The following is a 13,639-nucleotide window of genomic DNA, read 5'->3' as shown; positions in this document are numbered from 1 at the left end:
GCTGTGCCCCCTAGTCCTACTGTCCTTTTTGAGCGGGAAGAGTCTCTCCACCTCTATCCTATCCATCCCATTCATCATCTTATACGTCTCAATGAGATCTCCCCTCATTCTTCTAAACTCTAATGAGTACAAGCCTAGTTTATTCAGCCTCTCCTCATAGGTCAACCCCCTCAACTCCGGCATCAGCCTAGTAAACCTCCTCTGCACTCCCTCCAAGGCCAAAATATCTTTGCGCAGGTGCGGCGCCCAAAACTGCACACAGTACTCCAGCTGCGGCCTCACCAATGCCCTATACAGCTGCAGCAAGACCTCCCTACTTTTATATTCAATCCCCCTCGCTATGAAGGCCAGCATCCCATTCACCTTCCTGACCACCTGCTGCACCTGCAAGCTGGGTTTTTGCGACTCATGCACAAGGACCCCAAGGTCCCTCTGCACCGTCGCCTGCTGCAGTTTTTCGCCCTGTAAGTAATAGTCCTTCCTACCATTCTTCCTACCAAAGTGGACCACCTCACACTTGCCAACATTAAATTCCATTTGCCATTTCCTGGCCCATTCGCCCAGCCTATCTAGATCCTTCTGTAGACTCTCCACACCCTCCGCACAATTTGCCGTTCCTCCAATATTGGTGTCATCAGCAAATTTCGACACCCTACACTCGGTTCCCTCCTCCAGATCATCTATATAAATGGTAAATAGCTGAGGTCCCAGCACCGACCCCTGAGGCACTCCACTAGTCACCATCCGCCAATCCGAATAGCACCCGTTGACCCCCACTCTCTGCCTCCTATTTGACAACCAATCCTCTATCCACGCTAACACCCTACCCCCAATTCCATGTCCCTCGACCTTCTGCAATAACCTCTTGTGAGGTACTTTGTCAAACGCCTTTTGAAAATCTAGAAAGACCACATCCACCGGCTCTCCTCTATCCACCGCCCTAGACACATCCTCATAGAACTCCAGTAAATTTGTCAGACACGACTTCCCTTTAATGAAACCGTGCTGCGTCTGCTCTATCAAGCAATTCCCTTCAAGATGCCTCGCAATTTCCTCCTTAATGACAGATTCTAACATTTTACCTACCACAGACGTTAAACTAACCGGCCTATAATTCCCCGCCTTTTGCCTGGCACCCTTCTCAAACAACGGCACCCCAATTTTCCTTGGGAAGCTGGTGGTGAGCTGCTTTCTTGAACAGCTACACATGGTGTAGGTACATCTCTAATGCTGCTAGGGAGGGAGTTTCAGGATTTTGACCCAGCGATAGTGAAGGAACAGCGATATATTTTCAGGTTAGGATGATGGAAAGCTTGGAGGAAAACTTCCAGGTGTTAGTGTTCCCATATGACTGCTCCCCTTGCCCTTCTAAAAGGTAGTGCTTGTGGGTTTGGAAGGTGCTGTCAAAGGAGCCTTGGTGAGTTCCTACACTGTGTAGATAGTACATACTGCTGCCTCTGAGCATCAGTGACAATCAAGCGGGCTGCTTTGTCTTGGATGGTGTCAAGCTTTGAGTGTTGTTGGAGCTGCACTCATCCAGGCAAGCAGAGACTATTCCATCACACGCCTGACTTATGCCTTCTAGATGGTGGACAGGCTTTTGGGAGTTAGGAGGTGAATTACTCACCACAGGATTCCTAGCCTCTGACCTGCTCTTGTTGTCACAATATTTATATGGCTAGTTCAATTCAGTTTCTGGTTAACGGTAACCCCCAGGAGGTTGATAGTAAGGGATTCAGCGATGGTAATGCCATTAAATTTCAAGCGACGATGGTTAAGATCCTCTCTTGTCAGAGATGGTCATTGCCTGGCACTTGTGTGGGACAAAAGTAACATGACACTGTCAGCCCAAACCTGGATGTTGTCCAGCTGTTGCTGCATTTGGGCACAGATCGTCTCTCTCTTCTTCAAAACTTCCATCATCACCCCTTACTTAAAAAAGAAAGCCCTTGACCCTTCCTTTCTCACAGACTCTCACCACATGCCCACCTTCCCTTTTCTTTCCAATGTCATGAACGTGGCTCTGAACCTTGTGCCCATCTTTCCAAAAACTCCACTTTTGAATCCCTCTAGTCGGGTTTCTGGTACTGCATAACACTGCAACGTCTCTGAAACAACGTCACAAACAGCATTCCATTTTCCCTCTTTGACACAATTCAACACACTGTATTCCTCCAGCACCTCTGTACCATTGTCCAACTTGTTGAGTTGGTTTTATTCTTATCTATTTAATCATAGCCAGAGAATGGCGTAGCTTCCTGTTATTCCCCAAGGTCTATCCTTCGCCCTCTCCTATTTCTCATTTTCATGGAAGCAGCACAGAGGGAGGCCATTTGGCCCAACGTTCCTGCTCTGGCTGACAAGGAGTCATCCAGCCTAATCCCACTTTCTGACTCTTGGTCCAAAACCTTGGACTTGAAGCCTCCAATTCGATTTTCGAGTTTGCTGACAACACCACCGTAGTGGGTCAGATATCAAACAATGACAAGACAGAGAATGCGGTGAACTGGTGCGGCAACAATAATCTCTCCCTCAATGTCAACAAAACGAAGGAGATTGTCATTGACTTCAGGAAGTGTGATGGAGAACATGCCCCTGTCTATATAAATGGGGATGAAGTAGAAAGGGTGGAGAGCTTCAAGTTTTTAGATGACCAGATCACCAACAACCTGTCCTGGTCCCCTCCTCCCGACACAATAGTTAAGAAAGCCCACGAATGCCTCTACTTTCTCAGAAAACTAAGGAAATTTGGCATGTCAGCTACAACACTCACCAACTTCTACTGATACACCATAGAAAGCATTCTTTCTGGTTGTATCTTAGCTTGTTATGGCCCCTGCTCTGCCCAAGACCGCAAGGAACTACAAATGGTCGTGAATGTTGCCCAATCCATCACGCAAACCAGCCTCCCATCCACTGACTCTGTCTACGCTTCCCGCTGCCTCGGCAAAGCAGCCAGCATAATTAAGGATTCCGCACACCTCGGACATTCTCTCTTCCACCTTCTTCCTTTGGGAAAAAGATACAAAAGTCTGAGGTCACATACCGACTCAAGAACAGCTTCTTCCCTGCTGCTGTCAGATTTTTGAATGGACTCACCTTGTATTAAGTTGATCTTTCTCTATACCCTAACTATGACTGTAACACTCCATTCTGCACTCTCTTGTTTCCTTCTCTATGAACAGTATGTTTTGTCTGTATAGCGTGCAAGAAACAATACTTTTCACTGTATGTTAATACATGTGACAATAATAAATCAAATAAATCTGCGTTTGCCTATATACCTGTCACCTCTTTTGTTACATGTGGAACAACTATCCTGCAGACACCCTCAAATCAAGGCATGAATCTACATGGAGGTGCATCTACCCACACTCCTCAACACAGACAGAACTGCTCTGTATGTTTTGTAGGAAACTTCAATGGTTTCCGCTCAGAGTGGCTAAAAATGTTGAAAAATTATCACAGGATGAGACGAAGTCTCAAATATTAAAACTTTGATCTATGGCTCTGGCTGATTAGCCTCCTCCTGTGCTGCAAGATGTTGTAGCTGTCAGGAGGATTCAGCTCAGTGTGACATTCACATCCTGAAGAGCTGGATTTAATGTCCAGTCTGTGCTGAATTAGCTGGCAGCAGTCAGAACTGAGATTGGAGCGTGACAATCACCTACTGCCTCTGCCAGGGAAGATTCAATCTCCTGAGTGCTAAAAATGGCATCAGTGAGTGATGGGTGAAGGAGGAAGACTGGCTGGGGCGTGCGGGGCTGCTCAATAATGTGAAATGACTGGGGGTTTCCATTCCCACTTCCCCATGGCTAGTCCAAGTTCCTGACACAGAGGGACTGAGCTGACAGTCCTGATCACACTGCATGAAGTGCAGCCCTGTCTACTGCGAAGGCTCATCAGAAGGTCACGGGGATAAGGTGGCGTCACTGAGATTGCTAACAGAGGAAATAATAAAGAAGGGCAGGCAGGTCTGAAACCTCAGCAAAGTTTTAATTTGTTCTGCAATCTGAAACAGAGATAAGCAGGCACGTGACAGCTTCGACAGGCTGTACGATAACTGTCTGCTTCTAGTTAGAACTTGCCACAGCATAGACAGGGTTGCTGAGGAGCAGGGAGAATACATGCTGTAGAATAAGTGTTGTGATCAATAAAACATATAATGGCTTGTCGTTGAGTGCAAACCGCTCAACAATCAGCAGCTGTAATTCTCGATGGTGCAAGTCCATTAACTTACTGAAGGGGATACAGATCCTCAGTTTAGGGAACACTGAGCCTCTCTTCATCGTCATGAACGTCCTCTCAACCCAGCTCTGCTGGATTACCAGTTTGCACTGGTCAAGGTGATTGCTGTTGGTTACCGGGACTGGAAGAGGTCCAGGCAGACTACTAAGTGTCACTATTTTAAAATACACACAAGACAACATTAAAAAACTGGATTCAGCCATTGAGATCAGAAGTTCATATTTCACCCTTTGGCTCGATAGCTCAGTGTTTGGGTGATGGGAGGCGTTCAGCCGGGTTCTGCCCTCTGAATGACCAGCCGGGAGTTTTAGCAGGACACATAGGAGGGCACAGGTGGTACAAGTTGTCAGTGCTCACAGCTAGAGCAGTTCTCGCTGTCCAGTTCTTCTTGTCTGGCAGGTTGCCCTTCCAGGTTGATCAGGTATTGAACTTCCTCTGCACTGAGCGGAACTCTCTCTGGCTGCAGCCATCGCTTGAAATGGTCAATGGCGCTGGATAAATAAAGGACATGGTTACAGATTGGACTGAACACAGGCAGGACTTTGTAAACATACACAGAGTGCGACAGACCGAGAACCTTTTCATACTGAATGCAATCACTGACAAATTTGAACTGTGTAACAGAGCGATATAAACACCACGTCTTCCATCTCCCAGTTAAATGGGGCTGGTTAATTCTGGAGGTTCAGTACTTACAACCATGTGTTCCAGTCCTGTGCTCAGAGGGCTTTAAAACTACTCATCGGATATTTGTTTGTGTTTAAATAAATATGTCTGTGTATGCATGCATGCCTATGTGCACATGTATAGGCAGCCATGTGCATACACGCATGCCCAGAGTGCGTGCATACACACATGCCCAAAGTGCATGCATGCATGCTGGAGTTTGCATACATACATGCTGGAGTGTATATATATATATATATATATGATTTGTGTTAACATATATACCTGAGTGTGTCTGCATCCACGTGTTCACACATGTATGTGAGTATGTACATATATATCCATGCACATTTATATATATGCAAGTGTGCTGATTTACCTGTTTGTTTGCTTACATATACCAAAGTGTGTGCATATATATTCGTATATGGGCAGCACGGTAGCACAGTGGTTAGCACTGCTGCTTCACAGCTCCAGGGACCTGGGTTCGATTCCTGGCTCGGGTCGCTGTGTGTGTGGAGTTTGCACATTCTCGTGTCTGCATGGGTTTCCTCCAGGTGCTCCGGTTTCCTCCCACAGTCCAAAGATGTGCGGGTTAGGTTGATTGGCCATGCTAAATTGACCGTAGATGCATAGGTTAGAGAGGATTAGTGGGGATAGGGCCTAGGTGGTATTGTGGTCGGTGCAGACTCGATGGGCCAAAGGGCCTCTCTCTGTACTGTAGGTTTCTATGATTTCTATGATGTTTGTTTACATTTGTAGCTGCATGCATGCATATATAACCATTTGTATAAGTGTTTACATATACACTAGAGTGTGTGCCTATACACACATACACGCACACTTATATATATGTCATGTGTACCCGTGTACGTGGATATGTAGCCGTTTGTATGTGTTCAATGTATACCGGCGTGTGTGTGCATATATCCCTAGATATGTGTTTGTATATATACCGGAGTGTGTACATATATGTGTATATGTTGACATATACACCTGAGTGTGTGTATCCATTTGTGTGTTTCAACATATACCTGTGTGCATGCATATATATTCGTGCACGTGTTTAAGTGAGTAGCTGAGTGCATACGTACCTGTGTTTACATGTAAACCTGAGTGCATATTTACATAGCTGTTTGTGTGTTCATGTCTACCTGAATATATACATATTTAGCAGTTTGCGTGTGTGTTCACATACATAGCTGAATGTGTGCATATATTACTTTGTATGTGTTTACATGCGTATACATATATAATATATAAATTATATATATATATGTGTGTGTGTGTGTGTGTACGTTTACATATATGCACAGACTGAGGTACTCCTCATACACCTGACTGTGTGGTCAAATTCCCCTCCAACTCGATTTTCAAGTTTGCTGACAACACCATCATAGTGGGTTGGATCTCAGACAATGATGAGACAGAGTACAGAAAAGAGAGAGAATCTGGTGAACTGGTGCGATGAAAATAATCGCTCCCTCAATGTCAACAAAACGAAGCAGATAATTATTGATTTCAGGAAGCGTAGTGGAGGACATGCCCCTGTCTATATCAAGGGAACGAAGTAGAAATTGTTGAGAGCTTCAAGTTTTTAGGTGTCCAGATCACCAACAATCTGTCCTGGTCCCCCCATGCTGACACTATACTTCAGAAAGCCCACCAACGGCTCTACTTTCTCAGAAGATTACGGAAATTTGGCATGTCCGCTACAACTCTTATCAACCTTTAAAGGTGCACCATAGAATGCATTCTTTCTGGTTGTATCACAGCTTGGTATGGCTCCTGCCCTGTCCAAGACAGCAAGAAACTACAAGGGGTTGTGAAGAAGCTCTGTCCATCACTCAAACCAGCGTCCCATCCATTCACTCTGTCTACACTTCCCACTATCTCGGAAGGCAGCCAGCATAATTAAGGGCTCCATGCACCCCGACATTCTCTCTTCCACCTTCTGTCAGGAAAAAGGTTACAAAAATCTGAGGTCACGTACCAACCGACTCAAGAACAGCTTCTTCCCTGCTGCCATCAGACTTCTGAATGGACCTACTTTGCATTAAGTTGATTTTTCTCTACACCCTAGCTATGACTGTAACACTACATTTTGCACTCTCTTGTTTCCTTCTCTATGAACAGGATGCTTTGTCTGTATAGCATGCAAGAAACAATATTTTTCATTGTATACTTATACATGTGGCAATAATAAATCAAATCAAATATATCCGAGCGCATGAATACATACCATTTCTGCGTGTTTACATATCATAGAGTCATAGACGTACACAGCACGGAAACAGGCCCTTCGGCCCAACTCGTTCATGCCGACCAGGTTTCCCAAACTAAACTAGTCTCATTTGTCTGCATTTGGCCCATTTCCCTTTAACCCTTTTCTATCCATATACCTGTCCAAATGTCTTTTAAATGTTACAATTGTACCTGACTCTATCACCTCATTCTATATACGCACCACTCTCTCTGAAAAAATTGTCCCTCAGGTCCCTTTTAAATCTTTCCCTTCTCACCTTAAACCTATGCCCTCTAGTTTTGGACTCCCCTCCCTTGGGGAAAATACCTTGGCTATTCACCTTATCCATATCCCTCATGATTTTATAAACCTGCTCAAAGTCCCAGCTTCTCCAGCCCCTCCTTATAACATCTGTGTAAATCTTTTTTGCACCCTTTCCAGTTTGATAACGTCCTTCCTATGGTATGGCGACCAGAATTGTACACAGTACTCCAAATGTGGCCATACCAATGTTTTGTACATTTGTAATGTTCCAACTCCTGTTCTCAATGCTCTGACCAATGAAGGCAAGTTGCAAACACTTCATTCACCACTCTTTCTACCTGTGACGCCACTTTCAAGGAACTATAAGCCTGCACCCCTAGAGATCTCTCTGTTCAACAACACTCCCTAGGGCCCTACCATTAACTGCTTAAGTCCTGCCCAAGTTTATGTACCATAATGCAACATTTCACATTTATCTGAATGAAACTTCATCTGCCGTTCCTCAGCCCACTGGTCCATTTGATCAAGATACTGTTGTAGTCTTAGATAACTAAGAACTACAGGCCAGCGTGTCTAACGTCTGTAGTGGATAAACTGTTGAAAGTATTCTGAGAGGCAGGATCTAAAGGCACTTATAGAGGCAAGGACTGACTAGGGACTGTCAGCATGGTTTAGTGAGTGGAAAATCATGTCTCATGAATTTAAGCTTTTTTGAAGGGATAACCAACAAGGTAGATGATGGCAATGCAGACCGCATGATAGGTTGTTGCATAAGGTTAAATCTCACAGGATCCAGGGTGAGGTAACCAAATGGATGCAAAACTTGCTGGATGGCAAAAGACAAAGGGTGGCTATAGAGGGTTGCTTTTCAAACTGGAGGCCTGTGACCAGCAGTGTGATGTGGGTATGCCGGCGTTGGACTGGCGTAAACACAGTAAAAAGTCTGACAACACCAGGTTTTAGTCCAACCTATTTATTTGATAATATACTCGCAAGCTTTCGGGTTAGCCCCTTCGTCAGGTGAATGGAGAGTTCTGGCCTCAGACAGAGCATATAAAGCACAGACAGTTTAGAGATTACTGATAAGAATGCGAATCCTTACACCTAACCTGCTGTTCAAGACCTGAAGTGGCTGATAATGTGAGTGGAAGGAGCAGTGTGCTCAGGAATCAGTGCCGGGCCCACTGTTATTTGTCATTTATATTAATGATTTGGATGAGAATTTAGGACACATGCTTAGTACGTTTGCAGATGACACCAACGTTGGTGGTATAGTGGACGGTGAAGAAGGTTATCTTATCTTATAGAGGTCTAAAAAATAATGAGGGGCTTTTATAAAGTAGATAGTCAACATCTTTTTCCAAAGGTAGGGGAGTCTAAAACTAGAAGGCATAGGTTTAAGGTGAGAAGGGAGAGATACAAAAGGGTCCAGAGGGACAACTTTTTCACACAGGAGGTGGTGAGTGTCTGGAATGAGCTGCCAGAGGTAATGATAGAGGTGGGTACAATTTCATCTTTTAAAAAGCATTTACACTGTTATATGGGTAAGATTGGTATCGAAGGATATGGACCAAACGCGGGCAATTGGAAGTTGCTTTTTGGTAAAAACAGGGTGGCATGGACAAGTTGGGCCTAAGGGTCTGTTTCCAAGCTGTAAACCTTTATGACTCTAAAATCTTCTTCAATGTTCAATACACCACCAATTCTGGTGTCATCCACAAACTTATTAACCATGCCTCCTATATTCTCATCCAAATCGTATACCTGTGTGTGTTTACATAAATGGCCATTAATGCTTACATATATGAGTATTTGTATATGTACCTGCGTTTACATATATACATGTGAACGTGCAGATATAGCCATTTGTGTGTGTTTACATGTATAGCTGTACTATAGCTAGTTTCATGATCACCATTACTGAGTTGGGGGCAGGGAAGTGAGCTTATAGAGCCTTAGTGGTATACAACACATCACATCTGAAATGATTAAAGACAAACCACCTAACTGCTTTAATCCCATTTTCCAGCACTTGGTCCATAGCCTTGTATGCCTTGGCACTGCAAGTGCACATCTAAATATAAAATGTTGAGGGTCTCTGCCTGCACCATCCCTTCAGACAGAGTTCCAGGTTCCTGCCACCTTTAGGGTGAAAAGGTTTTCCTTCACATCCCCTCTAAATCTCCTGCCCCTTACTGTAAATCTAAGCCCTTCGGTCATTGATCCCTCTACTAAAGGGAAAAAGTTTCTTCCTGTCTATCTCTGCCCTGATAATTTTATACATTGCAATCATGTCCCCCACCTTCGTCTCCTCTGCTTCAAGGTAAACAACCCCAATCTATCTAATCTGTCTTCATAACTAAAACTCCCCAGCCCAGACAACATCATGGTAAATCTCCTCTGCATCCTTTTCCAGTGCTTTCACATCCCTCCTATAAAGTGGATTCCAGAATTGCACACAATACTCTAGCTGTGGCTTGACCAACATTTTATTTAGTTCTAGCATAACCTCCCTCTGCTTGAACTCTATGCCTTGGCTAATAAAGGCAAGTCTACCATATGTCTTCTTAATCATTTTATCCACCTGTCCTGCTACCCTAAAGGACCAGTGTACATGCACACCAAGGTCCGTTTGATTTTCAATGCTTCCCAGAGTTCTGCTGTTCATCATGTATTCAACCTTGCCTTGTTTGTGCTTCTGCACTTATCCAGGCTTAATTCCCTTATTTGACCATTTTTAAAATATACAACTGGAAATGTTCACCAGTGTTTTCCTAATGTTATAAAATCATAGAATCTCTACAGTACAGAAGGAGGCCATTGGGCCTATCAAGCCTTCTTTGACAACAATCCCAACCAGGCCCTGGCCCCATAACCCCATGTATTTATCCTGCTAGTCCCCCTGACACTAGGGACAATTCAGCATGGCCAGTCACCCTAACCTGCACATTTTCGGACTGTGGGAGGAAACCGGAGCACCCAGAGGAAACCCATGCAGAAACGGGGAGAACATGCAAATTCCACAGACAGTGACCCAAGGCCAGAATTGAACAGTGCTAACCACTGTGCCAACATGCCACCCGTGTCAGTGGGTTACTGCCAGGAAGAGAGGCAGGTGTCAGCATCACCCCAACCTTAATCACTTATATCGCCACCCAGTCATGGGAAAGATAACTGTAGCGGGGGAACGTATTCTCTCCGATAATTGTGTGGACTATTGTTATGTAACTGTCTGCTTTTTGAGTGTAAACCCAAGCATATTACAGACCATGCATTACCTCTGGTCCATTTCATATCCATTGCTGTAGACATCAGACCCGTACTGTTCATGCAGGAATCGATCCCAACATTCCTTCTTTGTCTGAGAGAGGCTGAGTAGCATCTCTTTTGAACTTGGTTCTTCATTCAAACCCTTTAATTTTCGCAGACGATTTTCTGTTAGAAAAACACAGACACAGTCCAGGACAATACGTAGACAACACTGGCTAAGCACACAGTGCAAGACAATATGCAGTCTGCACCAGCTAAACACAGTCCGGGACAGTACACAGACTGCACCGACTAAACATGCAGTCCAGGACAGTACACAGACTGCACCAACTAAACACACAGTCCAGGTTAGTACACAGACTGCACCAACTAAACATGCAGTCCAGGACAGTATGCAGACTGCGCCAACTAAACACACAGCCCAGGACAGTACACAGAATGCACAAACTAAACACGCAGTCCAGACAGTATACAGAGTGTTAGTCAGGCGGTGGGACTCTATGATAGTGTTGGGTATGTCAGTGAGTGGATTGTGTTGGGTATCTATCTGAGTGGGACAGACCAGGACATTACATATCTGTCTGTTTGGAACAGTGATGTGGAGATGCCAGCATTGGACTGAGTAAGCACAGTAAGTAGTCTCACAACACCAGGTTAAAGTCCAACAGGTTTATTTGGTAGCACAAACCTTAAGCTTTTGGAGTGCTGCTCCTTCATCAGGTGAGTGGGAGATCTGTTCACAAACTCAATTTACATAATAATGGTTGGAATGCGAGTCTTTACAGGTAATCAAATCTTAAACGTACAGTCAACGTGAGTGGAAAGACGGTTATGTACAGGTTAAAGAGATGTATATTGTCTCTAGCCAGGACAGTTAGTGAGATTTTGCAAGTTGTGGGGGTTACAGATAGTGTGACATGAACCCAAGATCCCAGGTGAGGCCGTCCTCACGCGGAACTTGGCTCTCAGTTTCTGCTCAGTGACTTTGCATTGTCATGTGTTGTGAAGACCGCCTTAGAGAGCTCCACTCACCTGATGAAAGCTTGTAGCTTGTACTACCAAATAAACCTGTTGGACTTTAACCTGGTGTTGCGAGACTTCTTACTGTGTTTGGGACAGACCAGGGCATTGGTTAACTGTGTGATCGAGGACTGAGTCAGCACTGCTTTGTCAAGGGGAGGTCATGTCTGACAAATCTGTTAGAGTTCTTTGAAGAGGTAACAAGGAAGTTAGATAAAGGAGAGCCAGTGGATGTGATTTATTTAGACTTTCAGAAGGACTTTGACAAGTTGCTGCATGGGACACTGTTAAATAAGCTAAGTGCCCATGATGTTAAGGGTAAGATCCTGACATGGATAGAGGATTGATTGACTGACAGAAGGCAGAGAGTGGGAATAAACAGGTCTTTCTCGGGATGACAGCTGGTGACTAGTGGTGTGCTTCAGGGGTCAGTGCTGGGACCACAACTTTTCACATTATACATTAACGACTTGGAGGAAGGAACTGAAGGCACTGTTGCTAAGTTTGCAGATGATACAAAGTACGTAGAGGGACAGATAGTACTGTGGAAGCAGGGGGCTGCAAAAGGACTAGGACAGGTTGGGAGAGTGGGCAAAGTGGCATATGGAATACAATATGAAAAAGTATGTACACTTTGGAAGGAGAAATGGAGGTATAGATATTTTCTAAATAGGAAAATGCTCAGGACAGACCAGGACATTGAGTATGTGTGTATGTGTGGGTGTGTGTGTCTGTGGGTGGGTGTGTGTGTGTCTGTCTGTGGGTGGGTGTGTGTGTGTGTGGGTGGGTGTGTGTGTCTGTGGGGGTGTGTGTGTGTCTGTGGGTGGGGGGGTGTGTGTGTGTCTGTGGGTGGGTGGGTGTGTGTGTGTGTGGGTGGGTGTGTGTGTGTGTGGGTGGGTGTGTGTGTCTGTGGGGGTGTGTGTGTGTCTGTGGGTGGGGGGGTGTGTGTGTGTCTGTGGGTGGGTGGGTGTGTGTGTGTGTGGGTGGGTGTGTGTGTCTGTGGGTGGGTGTGTGTGTGTCTGTGGGGGTGTGTGTGTCTGTGGGGGGGTGTGTGTGTCTGTGTCTGTGGGTGTGTGTGTGTCTGTGTCTGTGTCTGGGTGTGTGTGTCTGTGTGTGTGTGTGTCTGTGTGTGTGTCTGTGGGGGTGTCTGTGTGTATGTGTGTCTGTGGGTGGGTGTTTGGGACTGAGCGGCTGGGACAACAACCGGAGTGAGTCCCGGGCCCCAGTGCGAGTAGCCGGGGATCTGGAGCAGAGCTTCATCTGGATCAGGAGGTTTTATTCCGCACTCTTACCCAATGTTGCTAAATATTGCTGCGAGTCTGGCAAAGGAGTCCAAGTGCTGAGCCCGGCCGGAGCCTCGCTGCTGCTGCCCGGCTCCGGGTGCAGCTCCTCCCCGGGAATCGGGTTGAAGCTTTCCCAGGATTCGGGCTTCCATCCTCCGGGTGGGGTCTCGCTGTCATTCCCGGGAGCCGCCAGTCCCGAACAGATCCGCTCCCACAGAGCTTGGCCGGACGCCCTGTCCCCGAGATCCATCACGGAGAGTCCGGGAGAGGGCAGGCGGGGGTAGGGGGTAGGGGGGGAACCGAAAGGACGGTGGCAGGCTCCGGGGGGACCGGAAGGACGAGGATCTAGGGGGGAACCGGCTCGGGGGAGACCGAAAGGACGGGGACAAGCTCCGGGGGGACCGGAAGGACGGGGACCCAGGGGGGAACCGGTTCGGGGGGGACCGGAAGGACGGGGATCCGGGGGACCGGAAGGACGGGGACAGGCTCCTGGGGGGACCGGAAGGACGGAGATCCGGGGAACCGGAAGGACGGGGACAGGCTCCTGGGGGACCGGAAGGACGGGGACAGGCTTCGGGGGGGCCGGAAGGAAGGACGGAGATCCGGGGGAACGGAAGGACGGGGACAGGCTTTGGGGGGGACC

At 46.3% G+C, this 13,639-nt stretch overlaps 1 protein-coding gene across 1 annotated transcript; it reads right to left on the bottom strand.

Annotated features, from left to right (window-relative positions):
• Positions 1–3,977: 3,977 nt before the first annotated feature.
• Positions 3,978–13,278, bottom strand: ccdc32 (coiled-coil domain containing 32). The gene is made up of 3 exons (XM_080202020.1): positions 13,006–13,278; positions 10,702–10,858; positions 3,978–4,739 (listed from the first exon to the last, which is right to left on the bottom strand). Exons 1-3 carry the CDS (start codon positions 13,244–13,246, stop codon positions 4,595–4,597), a joined length of 543 nt encoding a protein of 180 aa, XP_080058146.1. The 5' UTR covers positions 13,247–13,278; the 3' UTR covers positions 3,978–4,594.
• Between the last annotated feature and the right edge of the window lie 361 nt (positions 13,279–13,639).

Source organism: Carcharhinus amblyrhynchos, chromosome 14, assembly GCF_965287045.1.
Source record: "Carcharhinus amblyrhynchos chromosome 14, sCarAmb.v2.hapA, whole genome shotgun sequence".
In the NCBI taxonomy this organism is placed as follows: domain Eukaryota; kingdom Metazoa; phylum Chordata; class Chondrichthyes; order Carcharhiniformes; family Carcharhinidae; genus Carcharhinus; species Carcharhinus amblyrhynchos.
Note: the sequence above shows the minus strand (reverse complement) of the source record. Positions and strands in the feature narration are given on the sequence as shown.

Excerpts from the sequence above, each read along its gene's own strand:
- ccdc32 (XM_080202020.1), bottom strand. The coding sequence starts at position 13,246 with ATGGATCTCGGGGACAGGGCGTCCGGCCAAGCTCTGTGGGAGCGGATC. Across the intron at positions 10,859-13,005 it reads GCAATATTTAGCAACATTGG|AAAATCGTCTGCGAAAATTA; the intron begins GTAAGAGTGCGG and ends TTTTTCTAACAG. Across the intron at positions 4,740-10,701 it reads GGATATGAAATGGACCAGAG|CGCCATTGACCATTTCAAGC; the intron begins GTAATGCATGGT and ends TTATTTATCCAG.